This window comes from Varanus komodoensis, unplaced genomic scaffold (assembly GCF_004798865.1).
Source record: "Varanus komodoensis strain SLA01 unplaced genomic scaffold, ASM479886v1 scaffold1, whole genome shotgun sequence".
NCBI lineage: Eukaryota > Metazoa > Chordata > Lepidosauria > Squamata > Varanidae > Varanus > Varanus komodoensis.
Window position 1 is genome coordinate 38683441 of NW_025335268.1, and position 21906 is coordinate 38705346.

Genomic DNA, 21906 nt, shown 5'->3' on the forward strand with positions numbered 1-21906 from the left:
GATGGTGATAAATCTGTACTTCCTCTCCTCTCCTAGCTTCCCTGCCTCAGTTATTTAAGCTTATGGCTAATGAATACATCAGTTCATTTTGAATAATAGCTCTCTGCTTCTGCTTAAAATTCATCCTTCTCAAAAACTGAAACACTTGAAGGAAGTCTTCTTTGATAAGACTGCTGAGATGCTGAAGTTCTCCATATGTATTCTAACTAATATTTTAAAACAAATACCTATGAAATGCATATTGCTTTGTGCAGGATTCAGATGGCAGAAAATGGAAAAGAAATAATAAACAGCACAGAGGCAAAGAGTTTAAATGAGTGCTGTGTGAAGACAAACACGGTTAATATGGTAAAGTTCTTTATGGTCTTAGCAAAGCTCCTTGTCGCCTGTCTGCATTTTTACAAAAATCCCTTGTGTAATTCCCAATGCCACAATTTATTTGTACATCCTTAGTCTCGCCGCCTTTTTCTTACTATTTCAGTCCCTTGACAACTGATGTAATGCTTTTCACATCTTTCCCAGTCTTAAAATCAATAGACTGTTGTCCCTTCATATTACAATTTGGATACACATTTACTTACTTATAAAAGCTATCAAAGCATTTGTTAATCTATTGTTATATGACAACTTAATGTAATGGAGGGTTTTGTGTCCGCCCCCTCACCCCCCCCCCAATCCATAGAAACTGCTGTGTTTTTCAGGGAAAAGAAATTAACTGTAATCCAACTGCTTAAAATTAAACGATTTAGAAAAAATCTGACATATGTTTATGTGTTTAACATGTGTCCCTTTTAAATTATATACTTGTATCCTTCGAAACCCAAGATTAGATTACATGTGTCTCCCAGCAGTCTCCTGTCTAGGCACTCATCAGCTGCCCATCTTCACTTCCCACAGGATGGGTGCAAGCAGGATCCCTCAAGCAGGATGGGTACAAGCTCAGCAACTTCTCAGCAGCTGGAGCCTGCAGGAATGCCACCTCTGCTACAGGAGGTAGCACCTAGCCAGCAAGGCTAGTAGCCCCTGATAGCCTCCTCCCCCATGGATCTGTCCAATCCCCTTTTAAAGCCATCTAAATTGGTGGCCGTCACCACCTCCCGTGACAGTGACTTCCACAGTTTGTGCACTGTGTGCAGAAGCATTTCCTTTTACCTGTCCCAAACTTCCCAGCAATCAGCTTCATGGGATGACCCTGCATTCTAGTATTAAGGAAGACAGAGAAAATGTCTTTTTCTCCTTTTTCTCCATACTGTGCATTATTTTAAACACCCTATCATGTTATTCGACTTTTCTCTAGGCTAAACAGTCCCCGTTATTGCAGTCACTCCTCCTAGGGGAGCTGTTCCAGTTCCCTGATCATTTTCGTTGTCCTTCCCTGCATTTTTTCCAACTGAATAATGTCCTTTTTCAGGTACAGCAACCACAACTAAACACAACATTCCAAGTGCAGTCGCACAAAAGATTTCTGTAAGGGGAATAAGATGCTACCAATTTGATTTTCTACTCCATTCCTAATTATGCCTAGGATGGAGTTTGGTTCCTTTATAATCAGCTGAGCACTGAGCCAATAGGTTCATCAAGCTGTGCACTACCCCCCTTGCTCAGTCAGGGCTAGTTCACGTCTCGTCAGTGTAACCTGAAGTTGGGACTTTTGCCCCAACGTGCTTTACTCTACACTTGCTTATATTGAAATATATGCGCTCCCCAGGGAGGTCCGCCTGGCGCCGTCGTTATTTGTTTTTCGGCGCCAGGCGAAGACCTTTTTATTTAAGCGGCATTTTAACTGTTAATATTATTGGATTTTATCTGGCCGGGGCGGCTTATTTTATATTGGTATTTTTGTATTTTCAACCTAATGTTTATATTTTTTTAATTTAATATTATAATTATTTTTTAACTTATTGTTGTAAGCCGCCCCGAGGCTTCGGCAAATGGGGTGCATAAAAATGTTTTAACAAATAATAAATAAATAAAGGATAAACATGCTTAGTTCTTCAGAGCCTTATTCCTCATATTTAGAATTTTTTCTAGTCTGAAGAAAGGCAAGCAACCTACAACATGGAGTGCAAGAAGAGACTGAGAAGGCACAATAGAAATTTTGCTTTTCTTGCTGTCACACAGATGAATTGAGCATTCCATACCAATGCTTTTGCAGAGGACAAGTTTGTGAAATTCCCACCCCAACCCTTAAAGGAAGAGAGAGAGAGAAGTCATACAGCTATTGATGTGAAGTATACAATCAGCTTTCCCTAATTTTCCTTCCAATGTATGAGAACGAACACCCATAATCTCTAGCCAGCCTTGTCAATGCACCATAGCATACGACCAGAACAAAGAAGGGCCCCATGTTGGAATGGAAAGCTATTCCAAATGCACATGAGTTTGTTGTTTTCTGCAATACTGCTGTCCGTGCACCTCCATCTCCATCTCAACATCACATGTGCTTTGCTTCTGGAAGGTGCCACAACTATCTGGTATGGACATTAGAGAAGAATGCAAAGGGCTGTAGCAGGAAGGCAAGATGGAAAAGCCCTCCGTACATACGCAAAACCCTTGTTTCAGCCACTAAAATGCCATATTGTCCTTCCATATTGACTTCAGCCTTCTACTTCTAAGCAAATAACTGGTGTTACATTTAACATAACAAAATAATGTTCCTTGACTGGTAAAGAAAAATGATTCAAAATGAATGAAAGCTTTATTTAGAACCTTTTTGACAGGATACAGAGAACTACAAAGTTTTAATCTGATCCACAGTAATCTGCCAATGAGCTTACTAGTTGTGTTACACACGAGTAAGGAAAGAGATCTCGTAGAACTGGCTTTAAGGACTTTGCAAATCAGCTGTATAAGCAAAAGACAAAATGTCAATGGAGAGTCCAGAGACCTCGCATATTAAATTTTCTCAAGAGACTGGATCAGTTTTGTAACGGAAAACCATAATTTCCTGCTACTTGAAGTAACCTGCTCCCACATCATCCTCTTTTGCACATCAAAGGGGAAGTTTGGAAGCTTCTACTTTAGATTTTAAACTGATTATATTTCCCCTGTTGCATGAACTTGCAGAACTTTGATTTGTTCAAACTATGGTTTAAAAGAATGCATTAACTATGACACCATGGTTTTATGCTGACTTATTCTCATTAACTGAAGTTCCATTAACTAACTTTCCATCCATTTAAGTAAACTTCCATCCATCCACACTTCTCAAATTCAGTAATCACAAGAAATTGTGGTTAATTTAAAATTAGGAGAAAGCACCTGTGATTCAGGAAAGAAAAAGAAATCCAAAGCTTGTGTGCACTTGCTCACAGAACAGGAAACTATGGCTTCCAATCAGTGTCTAAACAGGCCCTAGGTCCTATATGGGTTTATGAAAGGCCCTTGATCACTTGTTTTTGACAGAAAAAGGTACCATATTTGGGCTTGTAAAATATCAGAGTGGCAGTTCTAGCAATGCAGTTGATGGGTTAGATGGAGCTGTAGTTCATCTGGGTTAGATTAAGCTCCTGACTCAGTTGTCATGACAAAGCATAGTTAAAAACAACTAGTCCAAAATGTCACCAATTATATTTGGTTTAGATCTATAGGCTTTCAAATGTTCTGCACATGTGTAGCTGAACATACTTAACAATAAATTTGACAAAGAACACAAGCAAGCATCCAATCCCATCAGGAAAAATGTTGTGTACCGCTAGAGATACTGACTCAATGGCTACTTGCTTAATCACATCCTATGGAAGGTTCCCCCAAGTGCTCTCCCACTGTTTCCTCTTTTATCTTACCTCCAGGTCATACAGATATCTGAAGTTACAGGGTTGATTAGAGGCCCTTCTTACGGCCTGAGCCAATTCCACAGCTCCTCTGCCCCCATCTGACCAGTGATTGCAAGGCACCGCATCAAAAGCTTCAGATTGTTTGGCCATTTCGCAAACCAAATCAATCTCAGCAGGAGAGTCCGTTCTGTCAACAAAATAGCCATTTAATTATTTTATTCATGGTTTTATATCAGTCATTTTTTATTTATGCTTTTATCTCAGCCCTCTTCCCACACTATGGTCCCAATCCCATGGCTTCTTTTACTGATCAAAACAACACAGGGAATCTCAAGCAAGAGATTCAAAGTTACATTTAAAGAAGTGCATAGTTAGAGCCTCTCTGAATGCAAATTTCAGTGTAATAATTTCCCCTTCAATTTTAGGTAGCTGATTAGGCTTAAAAGAATATATGAATAAAGGAATGAACAAAATACTATATTTAGCGAGTTTACAGTGGGACTCTGCAAGGAAGGAGGAGGAGGTTTTTTATACCAGCATTCTCTGAGGGTTCATTCCTCAAGTGGCTTTAGTATTATTGACTTTTATTACCTAGAAGAGCATCTAAAATTATCTCTTGATAAAGGCTGCCTAATTTCTCTCTGTGATCCACCAGCAAAAGGAGTCCATTTGCTTCAACCAGGAAAGAGAACACTTCTGAGAACTGCTAGTCTTCAAGTTCCCCCAGTGGAGGAGCAAACATCCCCCCTTCCTCTCCCCTGGTATAGTCAGGCTCAGTAGGAACATCCTGTGACCATCTGTGCCCTGTTGAGCTTATCGTGAATGCTTGCAGTCTCCTTTTCCCACAATATACCTCAGACCCAGACAATGACCTCACACAAGACAAGAGCCCACCATGACATAATTCACTCACTGGGTTTATCGTCCAGAGAACCTGTGGATGCCAGGCTTGCCATGGCTTTTTGCTTTGCGTGAACGCAGACAGCAAGAGCTGTCTGAAGGTAAGACAACTCTCAAATAACCTATGGTTTATTTTAGACAACCATCAAGCCACAACTGCTGGGTTCACTTGACATAACAAGCCATGACAAGGTAGCCACCCTTGTGCTCCATGCAAAAATATCACAAGAGGGCACCTTGCATGATGCCCTGTGGCTAAATTAAGCCATAGTGGGCTGCCATGTTTTACAGACCAGGCCGATGTGACTTCTCCACCTTTCCCTGACCCAGATCTGCCATTTATAACATCTTGTTTGACGGAGATATCTGGAGATCATGAAAGTTTGCATAATTTATGGGCTGATCTTTTAGATAGCCTAATAAACTTACAACAGCAACACGGATTTTGAACTGAAGATTAACATTTCAGTATTACATATTTTATCATATTCACAGATCTGTTAATCGTAATGGACCTGGCAAATGACAAGACATCAGAAATAAGTGGCCTTGAAAATCTCATTCCTTTTGTGATAGCTGGTTTCATTGATTAAAGTTCTTGGTTGGCCTGATGTCAACTGGGCTGTTAAATATATTTAATCAGGAATAAATATTCATGATTTCAGGAAATAAAGAATAGGGCAGATTGCCCCCATCTGAATCTCTCAGTTCAATAAAGAACAAATAATTTTACCTGAAAACATTGAGAGCAACTACAACAGGTACACCAAACAGCCCTGCAATTTCAATTTGTTTCTTTAGGTTACTGCAGCCATCAGATACCAGCTTGAGATTCTGCATGAGGAAGGAGAAATAGCCGAAAGTAAACAGAAACCTTGAATAGTAATAAATTGCCTTTTATCATTTGGTGCTATGGTTTTAATAAAGCCATGTGAAACAGTGCAGTATATTTAACTATCCAATCACACTGCCAACAGTGGCAAATCTCCAGTCGTACTAGCCACTGAAGGGGGCTTGGCAAGCCCCATGTTGAAACCCCATGTCTGTGGGTGAAGAAAAATCAAGCACTGGAAGTTGGACAGGTTACTGCCCAGCTTCCCCGACTGTAACCCACAGCTCCACCTAAGGGTTTAAATGGTAAACACAATTAAATTGTTTCTGCATGATATTTCCTACCTTACTATTCTTATTAATTTATCCCATAGCACAATATATCCCATGGATCAAGGAAGGTCAAATCTAGGACTGGAACATGAATTCCCCTGTACTAAAAATCTTCCAATATGATTATGTCTGACATTCCAAACTACTTAATTTTGGAACTACTTATCTGTATATCTCAAAACCTTGCAGAACCAGGTAACCATGTCTGTAGATTACACCCACACCTGCAGTTCCCATGGTGCTGCTGCTGGTGTATGAGGTTAATAGAGCGATTTTTTTTGGTATCATTCATCCTTTCAGAAGCCCTGCAGTAAAAAACCGATTTCTACACACACCCCCACATACATTCTTCAAGCCTTGGGCTGCTCAGCAGATTTCAGATCAAGGGCAGAGTGATGATGAAGGGAGATAAAAAAAGAATGAGAGGAATGTTAGGACTCCAAGGAGGAGAAAGGATCTCATGACTGTGGAGAGGGAAAAGAGAAGCTTAGGAATAGGGAGTATACACAAGAGAGAAGGGCCAAAAGTGTCACTGCAACTTGTTAGCCTTTCACTGATCTGCAAAAGTATATATTATCTGTGAAGAGAATATCTGTACTGTGAGCTTTGATGGATTGTCTCAGCTAATTGCCAGAAGTATAATACAGCTAATGTTTTTTAACCATATGATTTCACAATATCTAAAGTTGCATGGAAGGAGGCTATTACACTGATAAATGTTGTACTGGAACAGTTAATATATACAGATGCATACTCTGTTTTAAATTATCTACTTACCTTGGGGACATAAACAAATGGTTGGTGTAAATGTGCCCTTTTGACAGCTAAAAGTGGTATCAGAACATTGCAAGGATAAAAACTAACCTCCTATAATGCAAGGGACTGAAGATGTTATAATACTTTCACTGTTTGATTGGCACCATATAGATGCCACCTTCAAATGGATTCTTATGTGGATATATGGTCTACTTTTATTAGACCATACATGTTTAAACCTATGGATAATAGGCTTAAAGTTGAATGCACTTTATACAAATTCATGAAAATGTATTTTAAAAGTTTTGTTCTCATAGAATCATAGAACAGTAGAATTGGTAGGGGACAAGAAGGCCATTGAGTCCAACGCCCTGCTGTTGCAGGACACTGATTTATACCACATTCTATTGTGCTTGTGACATTTTTAAAGTCATTATTAATTTGTACTGTTTTATATTTATATTTGCTTAATTTGAGTGTGTTTGTGCGCGTGTGTGGGAACTGCCTGCAGATCATCATATGATATTAAGTGGTACATAAGCACTTTAAATAAACAAAAGAATGAACAGGGCCTTGACATAATAGAATTACCCACAGAGCAATACAACACAAAAACCTCTATTCAGGAGTCTAGTTTTGTAGGTTCTAGGTTTAATTCCTGTCTCGCTTTATAATCTGCAAAGTAACAAGTACTGTGAGATGGGGGGTGGGGTGTTGGTTTTGTAAATGTTTTATGTCTGTCAGAAAATGTCATTACCTCTTCTGTATATTCTTTCTTAAGAGGAGCACCAGCTGTTACCTGAAATCACAAACACATAGTTAAACAATACTCATGTAAATTTGATGTGTCCAAAAAGATTGATCCATGATTACTAGACAATGAGAATGCCTTAAAAGCTACTGTTTTCGGTAAGTTACTTTCTGAAAGAAACAGATGTCAACATAGTGTGTGTGACTTTAAATGTCAGGGCATAAGGTTTAACAGTGTAAATTTTGGAATATTTCGCTTCATGGAGCTTCTTTCATAAAGTATTACATCTTGAGTAGACAGAGGATCATTGTGATATATTTTGACAACATCCTGTATTCTGAGTTAGTTTTCAATCTACCTGAAAATATAATATACATTTAACTAACCTTTACTTCCACTTTTAAGCTGAAGTTATACTGTAGCAGAGTGTACTTTACTAACCATGCCGGCAAACATGACACCACCCCCCCAAAAAAAAATCTGGGAGAAGCATTTGCAGGGAAAGATCTTCATTCTTATCGTCTTCACTGCTTTGCCCTGAAAATTCCTCTCACATGTAGCAGGCTGTGGGACTGGAAAGAAGCTCAATTGGAAGAAAACATGGCCAAAAAGTTGTAGGGAACTCTCATCAAGCTTATGCACCCTGCTTCTCCCCTGCAAATGCCATCAACCGTGCAACCATGCAATTCAGGTTTTTTGGAACTGGAGTACCACACCCAAGCAACATGTTGTCTCAGCCTTATTCTTCCTTCAAGTTAAGAATTCTTTCTTCAAGTTGGACATCACGCATTTATAACATTCTATGCATAGCTATGAACCCATACTAACTGAACCACACTAATCGCTACTGAATGACTTTTTAAACAATTGTTGCCAATGATGGATGTGATTAGCAGAGGGTGCAGCTTGTCCATCAACTGTAACCATCACTGTATTGCTCCGAACATGCCTTCCCCAATCTGCTGCCCTCCAATGGGAGTTGGAGTCCTGGAGGATATCAGGTTGGAGGAGGATGTTCTATGCGGTCCTCTTCAATATGAAGCTTCCCCCTGTACCATATCCTCCTGTTTCCATTGTTTGCCATTGCTCCTGCCTGACAGCCAATAAGTTTCTAGAAAGAAAAGATGAGATAACAAGCTAGGGACAGTGGAAAAGTTGGATATTGCTGGTAATGTGACCAGGATAGCAGGCAGGATGAGAAAGAGATGAGCAGAAAGAGGAGAGAATGAGGTTTTGTTTTTGTGGGGGGGGGGGGAGCTTTCTAGCAAACCACAGTGAAAGGTGCAAGAGAAGGAGAAGTTACTTTATTGCATTTTCTCCCTCTAATTGCATCCACAGTAAGAGCTGTCAGCAAATCTAACTACTGGGCCCAGACTTTGAAATTGTATTCCTCTTCAAGTTCTGAACAAGTCTGCTACTCAAATAGAACTACTAACAAGCATATATCTGCTAAGCTACATTTGGCAATTCTTCAGGGTAGAAATCAGACTAAACCCAAAAAGTCAATAAATTTTACTTCCTGCAAGTTATCACAGAAGAAAAATGTGAAGCACGTCTTAAATGGAAAACTGAGGACACTGAATCAGAAGTGTTCAAGTGGGTGGGGTGAGAGTTAATTTAACATAAACTGGATTGCTAATTGCCTTTCGTGCTTATACTCATTTAGGCAAGCAACAAAATTGAAATAAGTTTTAAAGATTTCAGCAGCTGACCATGGGGGCTGGGGAATGACTAAGAAACAGCCTTCTTTCTGCTTGAGTTTTCAGTAAAAACAACGCATTTCCCAATCACAATTGTGCAGGCTTTGTTGGGTGCGCAACCATGACAAGTCTTTGCAGCTGGAAGACGTGAAAGGAATAATAAATAATGTTGGGGCCACATTCCAAAACATACTCACGTAGCGGTAGGTGTCACTGAGATCAATGGAACTTTATACTTCCGAGTAAACATGGCTAGGCTCATGCTGTAGGTAAGAGAGCGAGTTTGCAAAGTATTAAGCAGAAAACGTAGTTTGTAGAAGGATTTAAGAGGTGGGGATGCAGGGCGCAGGACATGCGTTCTGTGAGGAAGGATGAAGCATTAGCATGAAGCAGTGCATCTGCTACTTTAGGAATAGATGCTAAAAGAGTGAGCATGAAAAATGAAAAGCAGGGCAGGACAGAGACAAAGAAGTGTGGGGTGGATACAAAAACAGTGACAGATGCACTGGCTGGCTTAGGATGCAATCTTGGAATCAACATTCTGTATAGATATAAGATGGCTGAAGAAATGTTTGTAAATATACAGCAGTGGCCAACCTCAGGGAAGATTGTGAAACTCAAGGAGGATAAGGAAAACGTCAGACTCTACAAGAAATTAAAGGGAAAAAATGAGAGGAACCAAAGATGAAAGCCAGACTGCATGCTTGGGTGACAGGGTAAGGGGGAAATAACGCAAGAACTTTGGAAAGGAAGAATTAGATTTTAATAATCTACTCAGAGCACTGCTATGATCCAGGGCAAAGGCCCGCAGAGAGGCAGGGCACAATCTAGTGAGGTACTTTTGAATTCTATACCTTTTAGTAACTCTTTCATGGGTCTTAAACATGGTTAACTTTGGCTGGAGAGTGACCCTACTTAGCATAGGGTAACTGAAGAATACCAGCAGCAAAGGTATGTGCTAGCAGAAGATATGGGACACAGTGACCTGGTTTGCATGACCAAACAAATCATGAACAACAATGATGAGCATGCAGGAAAAGCAGCCAGACTGGTTCCCACTCACTTGGCCACTGCCATTTTCCTGAACAACTCAGGAACACCTCAGGTTCTTACCATTACAGTAATTCTGGGTTGATGACGGGTTAAATGGCACAGAGTTGTCCCATAATTTGTTGCCAAGTTAACTCTGGGTTGCTTAATCTTTTAAAAACCTAGACTTTTCATGGCATTCCTGGGTTGGTTAGGAACGTGGAACTGGGCAGGTGCTTAGGAAGCAGCACACTTGCTGCCAAATTGGTGGGATTACCCATGAAAGTGCAAAGAGAGAGAACAGAGGGAAAATGCACACAGACCTAATTCCCTTTCCTAAATTGTAGTCATTTAGACAGGTGTCTTTACTATGTTTTAAGTCTTGTGATCTCTGGAGATAATGCCACATCCTTCTGCACAATGAAGGACAGTTCAGTGCAAGCCTTCATTAACCAGGTTGCAAGGAAGAGAGAACTATTCCAACTATTTTAACATTACAAATGTTTATACATATTTCAAATGATATGGACTTAGAAACACTACCTTAGGGAGTTTGAAAGATTTATCATTTGGTTTACTAAACAGACAAAGAAACTTACATTTGGCCCACCTCCATGCATCTTCAAAGCCCTCACTGTAGCAACGAGCACAACCACACTGGGAACCAAGCCAGATGCTCGGCATTTGATGTTGAAGAATTTCTCCATCCCAATATCAGCACCGAAACCAGCTTCAGTTACTATGAGGAATACAGGATGAGTTAAGTTACCTAGATGGTTGAGGAATTTTTGTTCATTTGAATGTTACCTTAACAGCACAGACCTGCGTGTATACAGAGGCAATCCCTTCTTTTCTTTGAGTGGAAATGTTTGGCAAAAGGAATCATGAATTCAGGAGAGTGATGCAATGCATTTCATTTTGTGGAAGAGGGTGAAATGCTTCCAGGTGTGATTTAAAGTCACATTAGCTTTTGTTTTATCCATGTCTACACAGAGAAAATCTACATAATTTATAGTCAACCACTCCTTTGCATCCCACTCCAAAAGTGAAATGGAATAAAACAACATTAATACTTTATACTATTCAATCCAAGTGCTGTTTTAAAGTATAAATACCCGAGATTTTCTTGTGCAAAATAGTGCTTTCCATACCACATTTTAGCTACTGTATCCCAACCTTGGATCTACCTTGTCTTTAGGAAAACAGTAGAATATGGAGCCCCCACTGCAACAAAACCAACAAATCCATTACTACCAAATTATATAATATTACTAATACTAATTGGGGTGAGAGGGCCTTTAAAAGAATGATTTCAGCAGGGAAGGGGTGAATTTGAAGGAAGGTCACACTGTCATAGAGGATTAATTCTTCACTCTCCAACAGCCAACCTCCCATAAAATGCCCTCTTACAGCAATTAGGTTTCTAGAAAACTTCAACTGGCCCCCAAAGAGGCTTTTAAAAAAGTTTAATGCAGTGAAGGCGGATGAACAGAGAAACTAAATGGCCTCTAATTCATATTCAAAGACAAGTAGGTAAGTTAGTGGGACAGATGGGAGTTCCTGTGATCCAGATGTTCCCCATTCCCTCTGTATCTGGACAGAGAACCCCCATCTAAATCCTTCCACTTACATATCTTTCCATTTACTTCTGGGCAGAGCTAGAGAAATCTCAGTTGCCCAAAAACTGATCAGACTTATTTAGCAAAAAGGGAGTGCATGGTGAAGAATTCAGCTCTGCATTCTACCAAGAGGAAAAATGTGTGGGAAGGGGCTTTATCTCAGAAGTGAATCAAATTTCTTGTTTAAAGACTCAAGTGGTAGAAATACAAAAGTCAGGAGTCCCAGTGCTCCAACTTCTGAGAGAGGAAGGGAAACAGGATGCAGTGTAAAAGCTGCTGGGATGAAGGCTACCAACTGCAAAGGAAATAAAACAGAGAGTAAATGTAAAGATAAAGCCATGTGCCAAAAGCTATGTCCTTTGAAACCTGTTTGTGCTCAAATATTCAGCACAATCACTTTTGTATGATTTCCTGCCTGCAATTCAGAGTGCCAATGAAAACATAAGCAAATGGAGAGGCCAGCAGGGCAAGGAAGATTCAAGCTAGTCTTAGTTCAGCAATTACGTGATTAAGGAGGTTATTTATGCAGCTATATCTAGGATGGCAACCTGCCCCATTTCAAGGCCTCAGGCTGCTTGTCTGAGCGTTGGAGACACTGTCTTCAGTCACAGCAAAAACAAGGGGTTAACCAATGAACATAACGAATGACGAATGGGCACAAAAAGTCAAATATTTTAAAGTAATGTGTGAATGTAATTTCCATGTGTGTAATCCTTAAATCCTCCTTTTAAACTATCTATTTTAGGTTCGATCTTCCTTCCCATGATTGGCAAGTGGAAGGAGACAGATGCTAGAGGGCAGCAGAGGAGGCAACCTTATCAGAGACTCATGGCATAGGTGAGTTGCTGGACACTTTGCGTTCCGCAGGTAAATCAGCGTGCCTTCTCCCTGTAGCCAGAACAGGTTGCAGCAGTGGCAGAAGATGTAACTGCTGAGTTGGCTTTTCATGTGTGGGAGAAGTCTTTTGCAGAGTTGCTTCCTTTCCTGTAAATTCAAACTATTCCAAGGGGTGCTCTACTGCACTCCTAGGTGGGACCATTTCACACGATCCACAATAACAGTCCTAGATCTAGTCCCTGTGCAGCCAGGACACTCCCTGGAAATGTGCCAGATAGTCTGGGTCTGTAACAATCCAAGTCTTTAGGGCAGAGGAACCTTTTGCCATCTCACCAATTACACAGCAACCAATCTAAGCTGTTCCAAGTATGTAAACCCAACAGTGACCCACTGCCAGTCCCAAATCTCTGATTAATGTATGATATGCCTTGATATTGTTGCAGTTGTTGTGATTTTCTAATCCATCTTAAAGAGGAGACTGCCCTCAAAAGGAAGCTTAGAATACTACAAAAACAAGAACATACTTTCACAGTTAAACACAGACAGATACAGACAAGCCAGTAGCAGCTGCAGAAGAAACGAAGGGGTTTCAAGGGGTCAAATGGAGACTGATTTGTTTGTTGTACTGACATGTTACATTTTTAGGTATTCACTTAGAATACAGTAAGCATACAACTACAAAAGTAAAACATCAGGCCCTAACTAAACACTAAAACATTTTCTATACAATTTAAACTTGTGTATTATAGTAGCGTAGATGTTTTGAGGAAGATAACAGAAATGTATTTTGACTTTTCTTTTCAAAAATATTACTACACCTGAAGAGAACTTATCAGGAAAATAAGCTGAAGACCAGAATTACAAATGGAAGGAAAGGGGCTGCAAGAGACTAATATCTTGGAGGAAGAATGAAAAACAATGTAAGGAGAATGCCTTTAAATGGTGAGTTAAAAAGACAAAGTATTCTAGAGATTCAGCATCTGCAGTTTCCATTGACCACCGCTTTAACATGCAATATCTTTTGGGGAAATATATTACCTACTTTATAGAATACTACATGCAAAAACAAAACTTTGGAACAAGTGACGTGCTGCTTGAAGCAGCTGACTGGATTTCCCAGCCTTTTAAAATAAATGTAAAAAGCAGCAACCATAGTTACTACACTGCGGCTCAAACCATCTCTCTGAATGCAAAAGTGAATGTTCTGAAATGGCAGGGAGCCTTGAAGAAAGGGACCCGTGTTTCATTTTGTAACAATGCAAATGGAATTGTGATCTGTAAAAAAAAAATCCCATAACAAAATTCCTGGTGAAGAAAGACAGATTGTAATGAAAGTAAACTTCACACATCAGCATTTACTATCAACACAGCTAAATCAAAACAAATCATATACACTGGAAGGTCCTACTGGGAAACATGCACACAAGGCTACATTTTAGGGCATGAAACTATGGAGGCCAAATTCCAGAACAATGCAAAAGGAAATGGAAATTCTGAAGGGCTTGCTGCTGTCTTCTTCCGTGATGCAAACATATCTCTTCTGGTGCAGCTGTCAGCAAGGAAAACTATGGAAAGGAAGAGTTCAAAGTCTCAGAAGCATGTGAACTCTAACCCCATCGATCCAAGGTATTTCAGTTAGGAACCAAATGCTTGGTGCTCATTGTAAGTCACAGAACACCAAACGCAGCAGCTGCCAAAATAAACCAGGATGGATTATGATTCATCCGAAAGGACACCACATTTTTGTTACTACAGCAAGGGTGAATGAACTAACTGTTTGTATAATGTGACCCCAAATCTCTTCCTCAATGACCAGCCATGGGACTGAATGCCTTCCTATCTTTCCCAGCATTTCAAATGATTCCATAAATGTTTTATTTTTTCCATACTCCAGTTAGCCAGTGTCTAATATATTTGTACTGCCCATGTTCCTAAAAACTGAAGGGGTTTTCTCCATCACAGAAGACCACACAGCAGGAAAAAGTAATATTAAAAAAGATGTAATAGTAATACTTGGTCTTTATGTCATGCTTCTTGATGGTTCAAAGCATCTCATGTCCCAATATTTATTTATTTATAAGTATTTATAACTTGTTTTTTAGGGCCAAGACCTTACCAAACAGCACACAGACCCAGTTTGCACCAGGTTACATATAACTGTGTTATTTTGTGCAGAATTGCTCATCAACTCTTTAGCTTGGCAAAAGAACCCATGAACAAGCCATGTTTCTCCTTCACATGAAATGCCAACACATAGTTTAAACAACCCAGATTTTGCAACTGAACAAAAAATCATGGCTTCTCTTTCTGGGTTGTTCATGGTTAAGAAACCAAGATTGTTAGCTTGACTAGGTTTGCATATCATGACAACTCAGAACATGATAACCCATAGGTTAAATAAAGCATGCATTATCATTATGCGCAAACCATGAAACAGAAAGAAATCATACAAGATACATTAGGCATTTTGGATAGGAGTACAGTCACTAAGAATTTAAGGTTGAAGATAAGCTTTGAACTATGCCCCCCAGTAGGTTTACAGAAGATGCTTTGGTTATTAAAATAAATTAAGGTGTCTTGATATTTATATTCAGTGTTGCATAAAAGACATAATCCTCAAAGCAATACCAGCAGCTAATGTCAGAGAGCACTATCTTACTTTTAAGAAATGTGAACATGGCTTTCACACAGCTTGTGATGTTTCAAGCTGAATCACCCCCTACGCAGGTTTCTGCATCATATAAATACCAAGTAAGTGTTTACTGGAGGCCTGGGGCCCAAAGATTTGCCTGGTAGACTCCAATCGTACTAGTTCCCACCAGCTGAACTCCACTTGTACTGGTTCCCACCAGCTGTGGGCCATTTGGTTGTGTTCTGTGGTCCAAAGTTTCTGCAGCTGCAAAATGTTATTGTGTGTACATTGCCTTGTAGTGCAATGATGATGATGATGATGATAGCAGCATTTCTTAATAATGAAGGAGGGAGAGGTACAGACACTGACTGAATAAGAAGGGTAGAAGCTCTTATTCTACCCTGTAGCCTTAGGAACTAATAGGGAATTTCCTGCAAAGCCAATACTGGCTTTAGAAGAATTTTCCTCTGAATTGCAGGAAAGGGGGAAGGGGAGAAATCCCCCCTAGCTACCTGCTACACTTCCATTAATTATCTGCCTACTCTTCTTAACTAGAGCAATTTGCTTTTTTAAAAGTCCTGCAAGATGCAAAGCCTGTAGTTTGGCCCCAGGCTACCATCCCATGCACACTTACTTGGGAGCAAGCGCCACTGGACTCAGTGGTCTGTATTTCCAGATAAAATGCCTATTACTAGCCTGCTCCACCCCTGCACAACACACTGCAAGAGGCAGACAGACAGACAATTGGTTCAGTTCAGTTTGAACAGGCTGGACATGCACATGGTAGGCATGTCGTGCGCGGAGGCAGTTAGAGCTGGGGGTCACACTAGATGGCTCGGGAGGCTGCTTCTGACTTGCTCTGCTTCTATGTTTGTGCAAAGAGAGCAGGCCGTACTGCATCTGCATTTGCCAGAGAGCCCAGCTGCGCAAAGGGAAGGGTCGTTGTCCTCCCTTTGCTCCTTGACATTCAGGAGATTGAGGATGACAATTGTTGCATTTTGCACATAAGATCCCTGGGAGGAAGCAAACAGCACCATGTCCTTATTTCTCAAGGAAAGTTTGCAGGGAACTTTCTTCACATGGTCTCCAGCCTTAACTATGGGTGGAGATGGCAGCTGGCACCATGTTACTCCTGCATGTGCCACACATGGTGAGGTCTCACAACCACATAAGTATTCCAATTCTGGATTTCAATTAATATAGATACACCTGGATGCCCATGCATAAAAGAAGCACACAGACATTCATCCTTCCATATCCTAGGAGAACAAACAGCTAAAGAATTCTATGAAAGCCCTGTATACAAATAATGGATACAGACAAATATTTCTCTCTGGGGATAAGGGATAACAGCGACAAAAAAATCAGCCTTACCATGCATATGCTAGAGAGCCACTTCATGTGCATAGTTGCATTTTTGTAGACTCATAAAAAGCTGCAACATGCCACAGACATCTGTATCTACGAACTTATAAAAGCAAGTGCCAGAGCTGTCACTTGCAAATTATTTATCTGAGGATTAGCTAGTCATTTGACTGAGATAGGACCAATGCTATGATTTCCTTTCCTCTCACAAAAATGCATTCATATGAAGATCAAATATACATTGCACTGACTGCACTCCAGCATGGTAACACTGTTCACTTTTACATAAGCCAACACTTGCCCTGCAGAACAGAACAGAATTCATTTCCATACAGCCAGACCCCATTTGTTTTCAGTAGCAGGGCTCAGCCCTGGAACATGTGAATTACTGTGAAAATGAGCATACTTTTGATAATATGTGAATTACTGTTGCTATGTTAGTTAGGGTGTAAGCCCACTGATCATCTGTGCTCCCCTCCCAATTTACCATCACAACAGCCCTGTGAGGTAAAAATTAGACTGATGCCAACTGGCTCGAGGTCACCCAATCAGCTCAGGTCTATGTCCAACACGCCAACCACTCACTGGGTCTTTGGAGAGCCACAACTTATCCATGCGCTCCTGAAGTTAAGGGCAGGCTTCCAAGTTGGTGGGCCTGGCTTCCAAGAAAGCCAGAGCCCCACAATTTCTTTTTTCTTTTTAAAAAATAAGATGAACCAGCCTCTGAATGAAAAAGAAAATGCAGTTTTGGGGGAACAGAAGCTAATCTATCTTTTTATACAAGTTTCTTTGGAAGCATAAGTAGCAGCCTCTGCAGAAGCTTCCACTCTCTGATCCAGTCAGCTGAATTGCTCTCCTTTGAAGTGGGGAAACCGATGAAAAAGGAGGAGCCAAGTATCTGCATGCAAATGCCATACATACAGAAGGCGCCTCTTGCTGCTGACAAAGATAACAGCAGATGTCAGTCCACTGAAGGCAGTGCTGAGCCACAATGATCAATGTCTCTATCATTTGGTGCAATCAGCCAGGACACAGCAAGTTTGAAGTCATCAATCACAGAGATGCAAGGTTGCATCCCAATTCAAATCACAGGCTCTTTCAAGCTGCTGGCTGGCTAAAGTGTTCTTTTAATAATGGATTTTTCCTCCAAGTAGAAATAAACCAGGACAGGGACTCCTGCGCTATTCCAATGATGTCTTCTACTTATTGCACAACAAAGTGTGAAGGAAGAGTTTGTTTCCTATTCCCTGGGCTCATTATGTTTCCTATAATTCCTGTTGTAGGATGCGGACCTGGATTCATATCATACCTACGTAATAAATGACTAGGAGTTGCATAAGGAAAAAGGTTGATGAAACTGGAAAGATTCTGGTTTTCAGTGATACCAGAAAGTTGGCTATGTCAAAAGGCAGCTTGAAGTTGTTGTTGCTTTTATGAGAAGGAAACTAATCCAGGAGAAAGCAACTTGGAGTAGAGAAGTGCAAGTGGAAGAGCAGTGGTCACTTCCAACTTCAAATGGCCCCTCAGTTGTCCTACCTAGACTGCAGTACTAGCCTGGCTAATCCACTCCTCCCCAACAGAATCTGCCCTTGGATTTTCCTATCTTCTCTTTCGTCTGTATGAAGATAAATTGCAGAAAAGGGTAGGAAAAAAACTGCTACTATTTCTCCTCCATACACTCATATTTAATTGGAACAGGAGAACCCTGTTATTTTGTGAATTGATTGGAGTGAACTGTGAAAAGCTGTGCCTTTGACAGTGTTGCTGGATTTGATTTATGAATTCCTAAAAAGAGAGAGAGAGCATGAGATAGACTGACCTCTAGTAATTTTTGCCTGCGGGAGACAAAGAATTTCCCTGTGTTAGCTATATTTTGTAGTGAAGGAAAATCTGCTGAGATGGCTTATATTAGGTCTATAAATTATTGTGAGAGATGGTGCTAGAGGGATGTTTGTTAGCAGATACCTAATGAAGAGAATATTTCCATTATCTGCAGGGCAGTATACATCAATGTTTTGTAAAAGATAAAAGTGGAAAAAAAGTAAACTGGAACTCATGTTTCAGCACAGATGTCTAAAAATAAAAGGCAAGTGGCTTTTTGTATAACAGAACACGAGGGCTCAACCCTAACAACGCTGAGCATGTACTGAGACATGCTATGGCACTAGAGAATCGAGATGGAGCAGCACCAAATCCTTCCTTCTTGTGTCTATGTTTGTTTGCTTAGCCAGCATGATGCTTTGTAAGCTGGCAGGCACTGCCAAGGTAGCTGCAGCTGTAGAGCTTGGAAAACAGAGGAATGAATGGAGAAGCAAACCTCACTTAGCTCTGTGTTCTTCTCACTACAATAACTAAGCCCACTTTGTTTCTGGCTACAATTCAATGGGCTGGTCTCAGCCTACAAGGCCCTAAATGGTTCAGAATCACGGTACCCAAGGGACTGCCTATTCCCTTCTAAACCTCTCTGGCAGCCATGGTTTTCATCAGAGGCAATTCTCCAGGTGCCAAGACTGCAGACATTAGGCAGCTGGCTTTTCCTATGTTCAGGTCCTACTATCAGCATCCTATTTTTCTCTACACTTGGGTCACCTAACTCTACTCCAAACCTGCCTCCTCCTCCACTGCCTGTGTTTTGAACATGCAATTTTAAAAATGGTGAACTGCAGATACAACCCCTGAGTTTGCATGGGGACATGTATGCACTCCTTTTCAGGCCCAACCCCTTTCTGGGCTGTCACTGCCATGCAGTCACCATTAGGTGAGAGGGAGAGCCCGTCTGCAGCCAGGTCCCTGCTAATACCTCTGCATGGGAGGTGGGCGGGGCTGAAGTCAGGGACCTGCTCCAAATAACCCGGAATCCTCCAGGATCAGGGATTCAGTAATGTGGGGAGCCCATCAACAGTATCCAAAGCTGCCCTTCAACTAGGGAGAATGACCAGTAGCACAACAGGAAGCAGATGCTTCCTAGAGCAGTCCTGGAGATTGGCCAAAATTAGCATTTCTGCAACAGAACAAGTTAGGGAGTGATAGAAGAGAGCAGTATTGATCTGTTCCATGCGGGAAGTGCTTGTTTCAGTAGTTTTCAGGATTGCTCTCGAAAGCAACCTCTTCATTCCTACTGTGGATGTAAAGCAAGCACCACACGTCAGACCTTGCTCCCATCCAGTGGATTGCAGGGACACGTGAGGATGAAATTTGAAGTAGGCTAGAGTGTACGTGAACATTTCAATCACTTAGCCATACACCTTCTTAAAAAGTAAGTCCTCTTCATCAATATTTCAAGTCTTAATGATTGGCTGAAGCTCCCGGCTGAGTGTACAAACAGTGGCACACCTGTGCTTTTCTCTGCATGTTACTTATTTAAAGTTTAAAGCTTTGTTTCTCAAAGGGGAGCCTTGACTACACTAAGTAACCCTCAAACAAATTGTGGGAATCTAAACTATGGAACTGGTAGCCTTTTCTGTTTGAAGGATACAAACAGAAGTGTGTTTTTGATTGCCAGAACCATCATCTTGGAAGTTATGCAATAAGAATATTAGCTAGTAATAATAATGCATTTTAGAATTCTGCTTTTTTGGAATAACTCAAGCAGTGGTTTTTCCCATTTTCGTCTCTGCATTTCATCACTGCACCATCAATAACCTCAGTTACGAATGTTACATCAAGTAATAATCCCACTTCCCTTATTGTTTGGCTTGCAAAGAGCCACAGCTGGATAGAATGAAGCATGCCCACTGGGCTATTCTTCACTTAAAATATGACGTACTTTGAAATGTTCCCCCTTCATCCCTGCAAGATTATTTCCCACAAGAGATAATTATTTGCAGAAACTTTCTCTCATATTACTGGGAAGGGAATGAAGAAGATACGGAAGAAAACAAAACCAAAACCAGTGGCAGCACAAATAATTGCTTAAGAGCATTCAGATAAAATTGGGTATCTTGGTCTATTCCTGCCCAGCCTTCCATTGCTTTGGAGTTGTGTTGCTTCTTGCACGTGACTATTAAACACTCAGCCAAATTAAATTTCAGATCTCTTTAGGGTTTGCCTCTGACAGAGACTTCTAATATGGAGAGGGCAACAAACCAGGCCCGGTGCCCAGGGACAACAAGGCTGGACAGTTGCTGAGGCTCCACAAGCTTAGAAAGGCCCATCTCTGCCAAACCGTAAGACCTTCCACTCACCACCACAACTGGATAGTTGTGTTGGCAGAAGAAAGTGGTCGAGGTGGCTGTTCAGGGAGCTGAACAGACCCAAAGGCTTGGCTCTGATGGGGTCCTTCCTCAGAAACAGGCATGATGGAAACTGGAGAGATGGCCTAGGCGCTTGCCTGGGCTGTGGGTGATCAGAGATGGAGGTTCTTCTCCGGAAACCCTCCTTGAAGGAGATTAGGAGAGTGGTTATCCGGAGACAGGCCTTCAATTTTGGAATACACTCCACAGAGAGGTTTGCCTGGTACCGATGCTTTATTCCTTTTGGCACCAGGTGAAACCTTTTTATTTTCCCATTATTTTAATGTTTAATTAGTTTTAATGTGGGTTTTATTTACTAGAAGTTGGATGCTGTGCTCTATTTTATTTTGTGTTGCTTTTATTGTAAAAACCATCCTGAGACGCTTGTAGTGGATGGTATATAAAAGCAATACATAAATAAATGAATAAATCTCTCAGAGCAGCTCTCCTTGGAATCAGCTGCCTGTGCTCTGTGTAGTCTCTTCTGTTCCAAAGAGAGGTGTCCCGTATGCTAAGCATTTGGGTGTGCAGCAGTTAGTCGGCAGCAAACAGAGGGGCGGGTGATGCCTCCCACAGGAGCAGAACGGGCAGGCAGTGGTAGACAGCAGAAGGGTGGGAGGTGGTAGATGGGGGAGGCGGGGCTCTGGGAACGCCACTCTGACTAAGAGCATCCAGAAGTCTGCCAGTCCCGCATACAGCAATAAAAGTCTTTTATTGTAGCGATTTTTTGATTCTCTTTTAGATTTGTAGACCTTCCCTCTCTACCTTCCCATTACAATTTTGACTCACAGTTTGATATATAATAACAGCCACTCTTCAAGCTGCCCCCACTTTCTCTGTAACATTTAGCACCACAGGTACTTCCTTAAGTCAAGTTGGGTGCATTCTCACCAGCTGCTGGTGACAGAGGACGGGGAACACACCATTATTATATTGGAGTTATATATTATTATATATAATAATACATATAATAATAAATAACATTATATATTATTAACATTATTATAATATAATATTATTGTAATATAATGTTATATTAATATATAACATTATTATATTATGGAGGCAAAGGGAACAGGAAGATCCCAGTGATACCATAATATCGAGTCCCAGCCAACACAGAACTTTTCCCCTACATCCTGCCC

General features: G+C 40.8%; 1 protein-coding gene across 3 annotated transcripts in view; it reads right to left on the minus strand.

The window, feature by feature from the left end:
* MTHFD1L (methylenetetrahydrofolate dehydrogenase (NADP+ dependent) 1 like) overlaps window positions 1–21906 on the minus strand; it is a 144032-nt gene that overhangs the window by 48282 nt on the left and 73844 nt on the right. For 2 of the 3 annotated variants that reach the window (XM_044422800.1, XM_044422807.1), the window contains 4 exons: window positions 10676–10815; window positions 7354–7395; window positions 5410–5510; window positions 3786–3963 (listed from right to left, as the gene is read on the minus strand). In XM_044422800.1, the coding sequence (XP_044278735.1) occupies window positions 3786–3963; window positions 5410–5510; window positions 7354–7395; window positions 10676–10815 (461 nt within the window). Of the gene's footprint in view, window positions 1–3785; window positions 3964–5409; window positions 5511–7353; window positions 7396–9244; window positions 9311–10675; window positions 10816–21906 lie in introns of those variants that run through there. The other variant, XR_006413949.1, reaches the window with a different exon arrangement.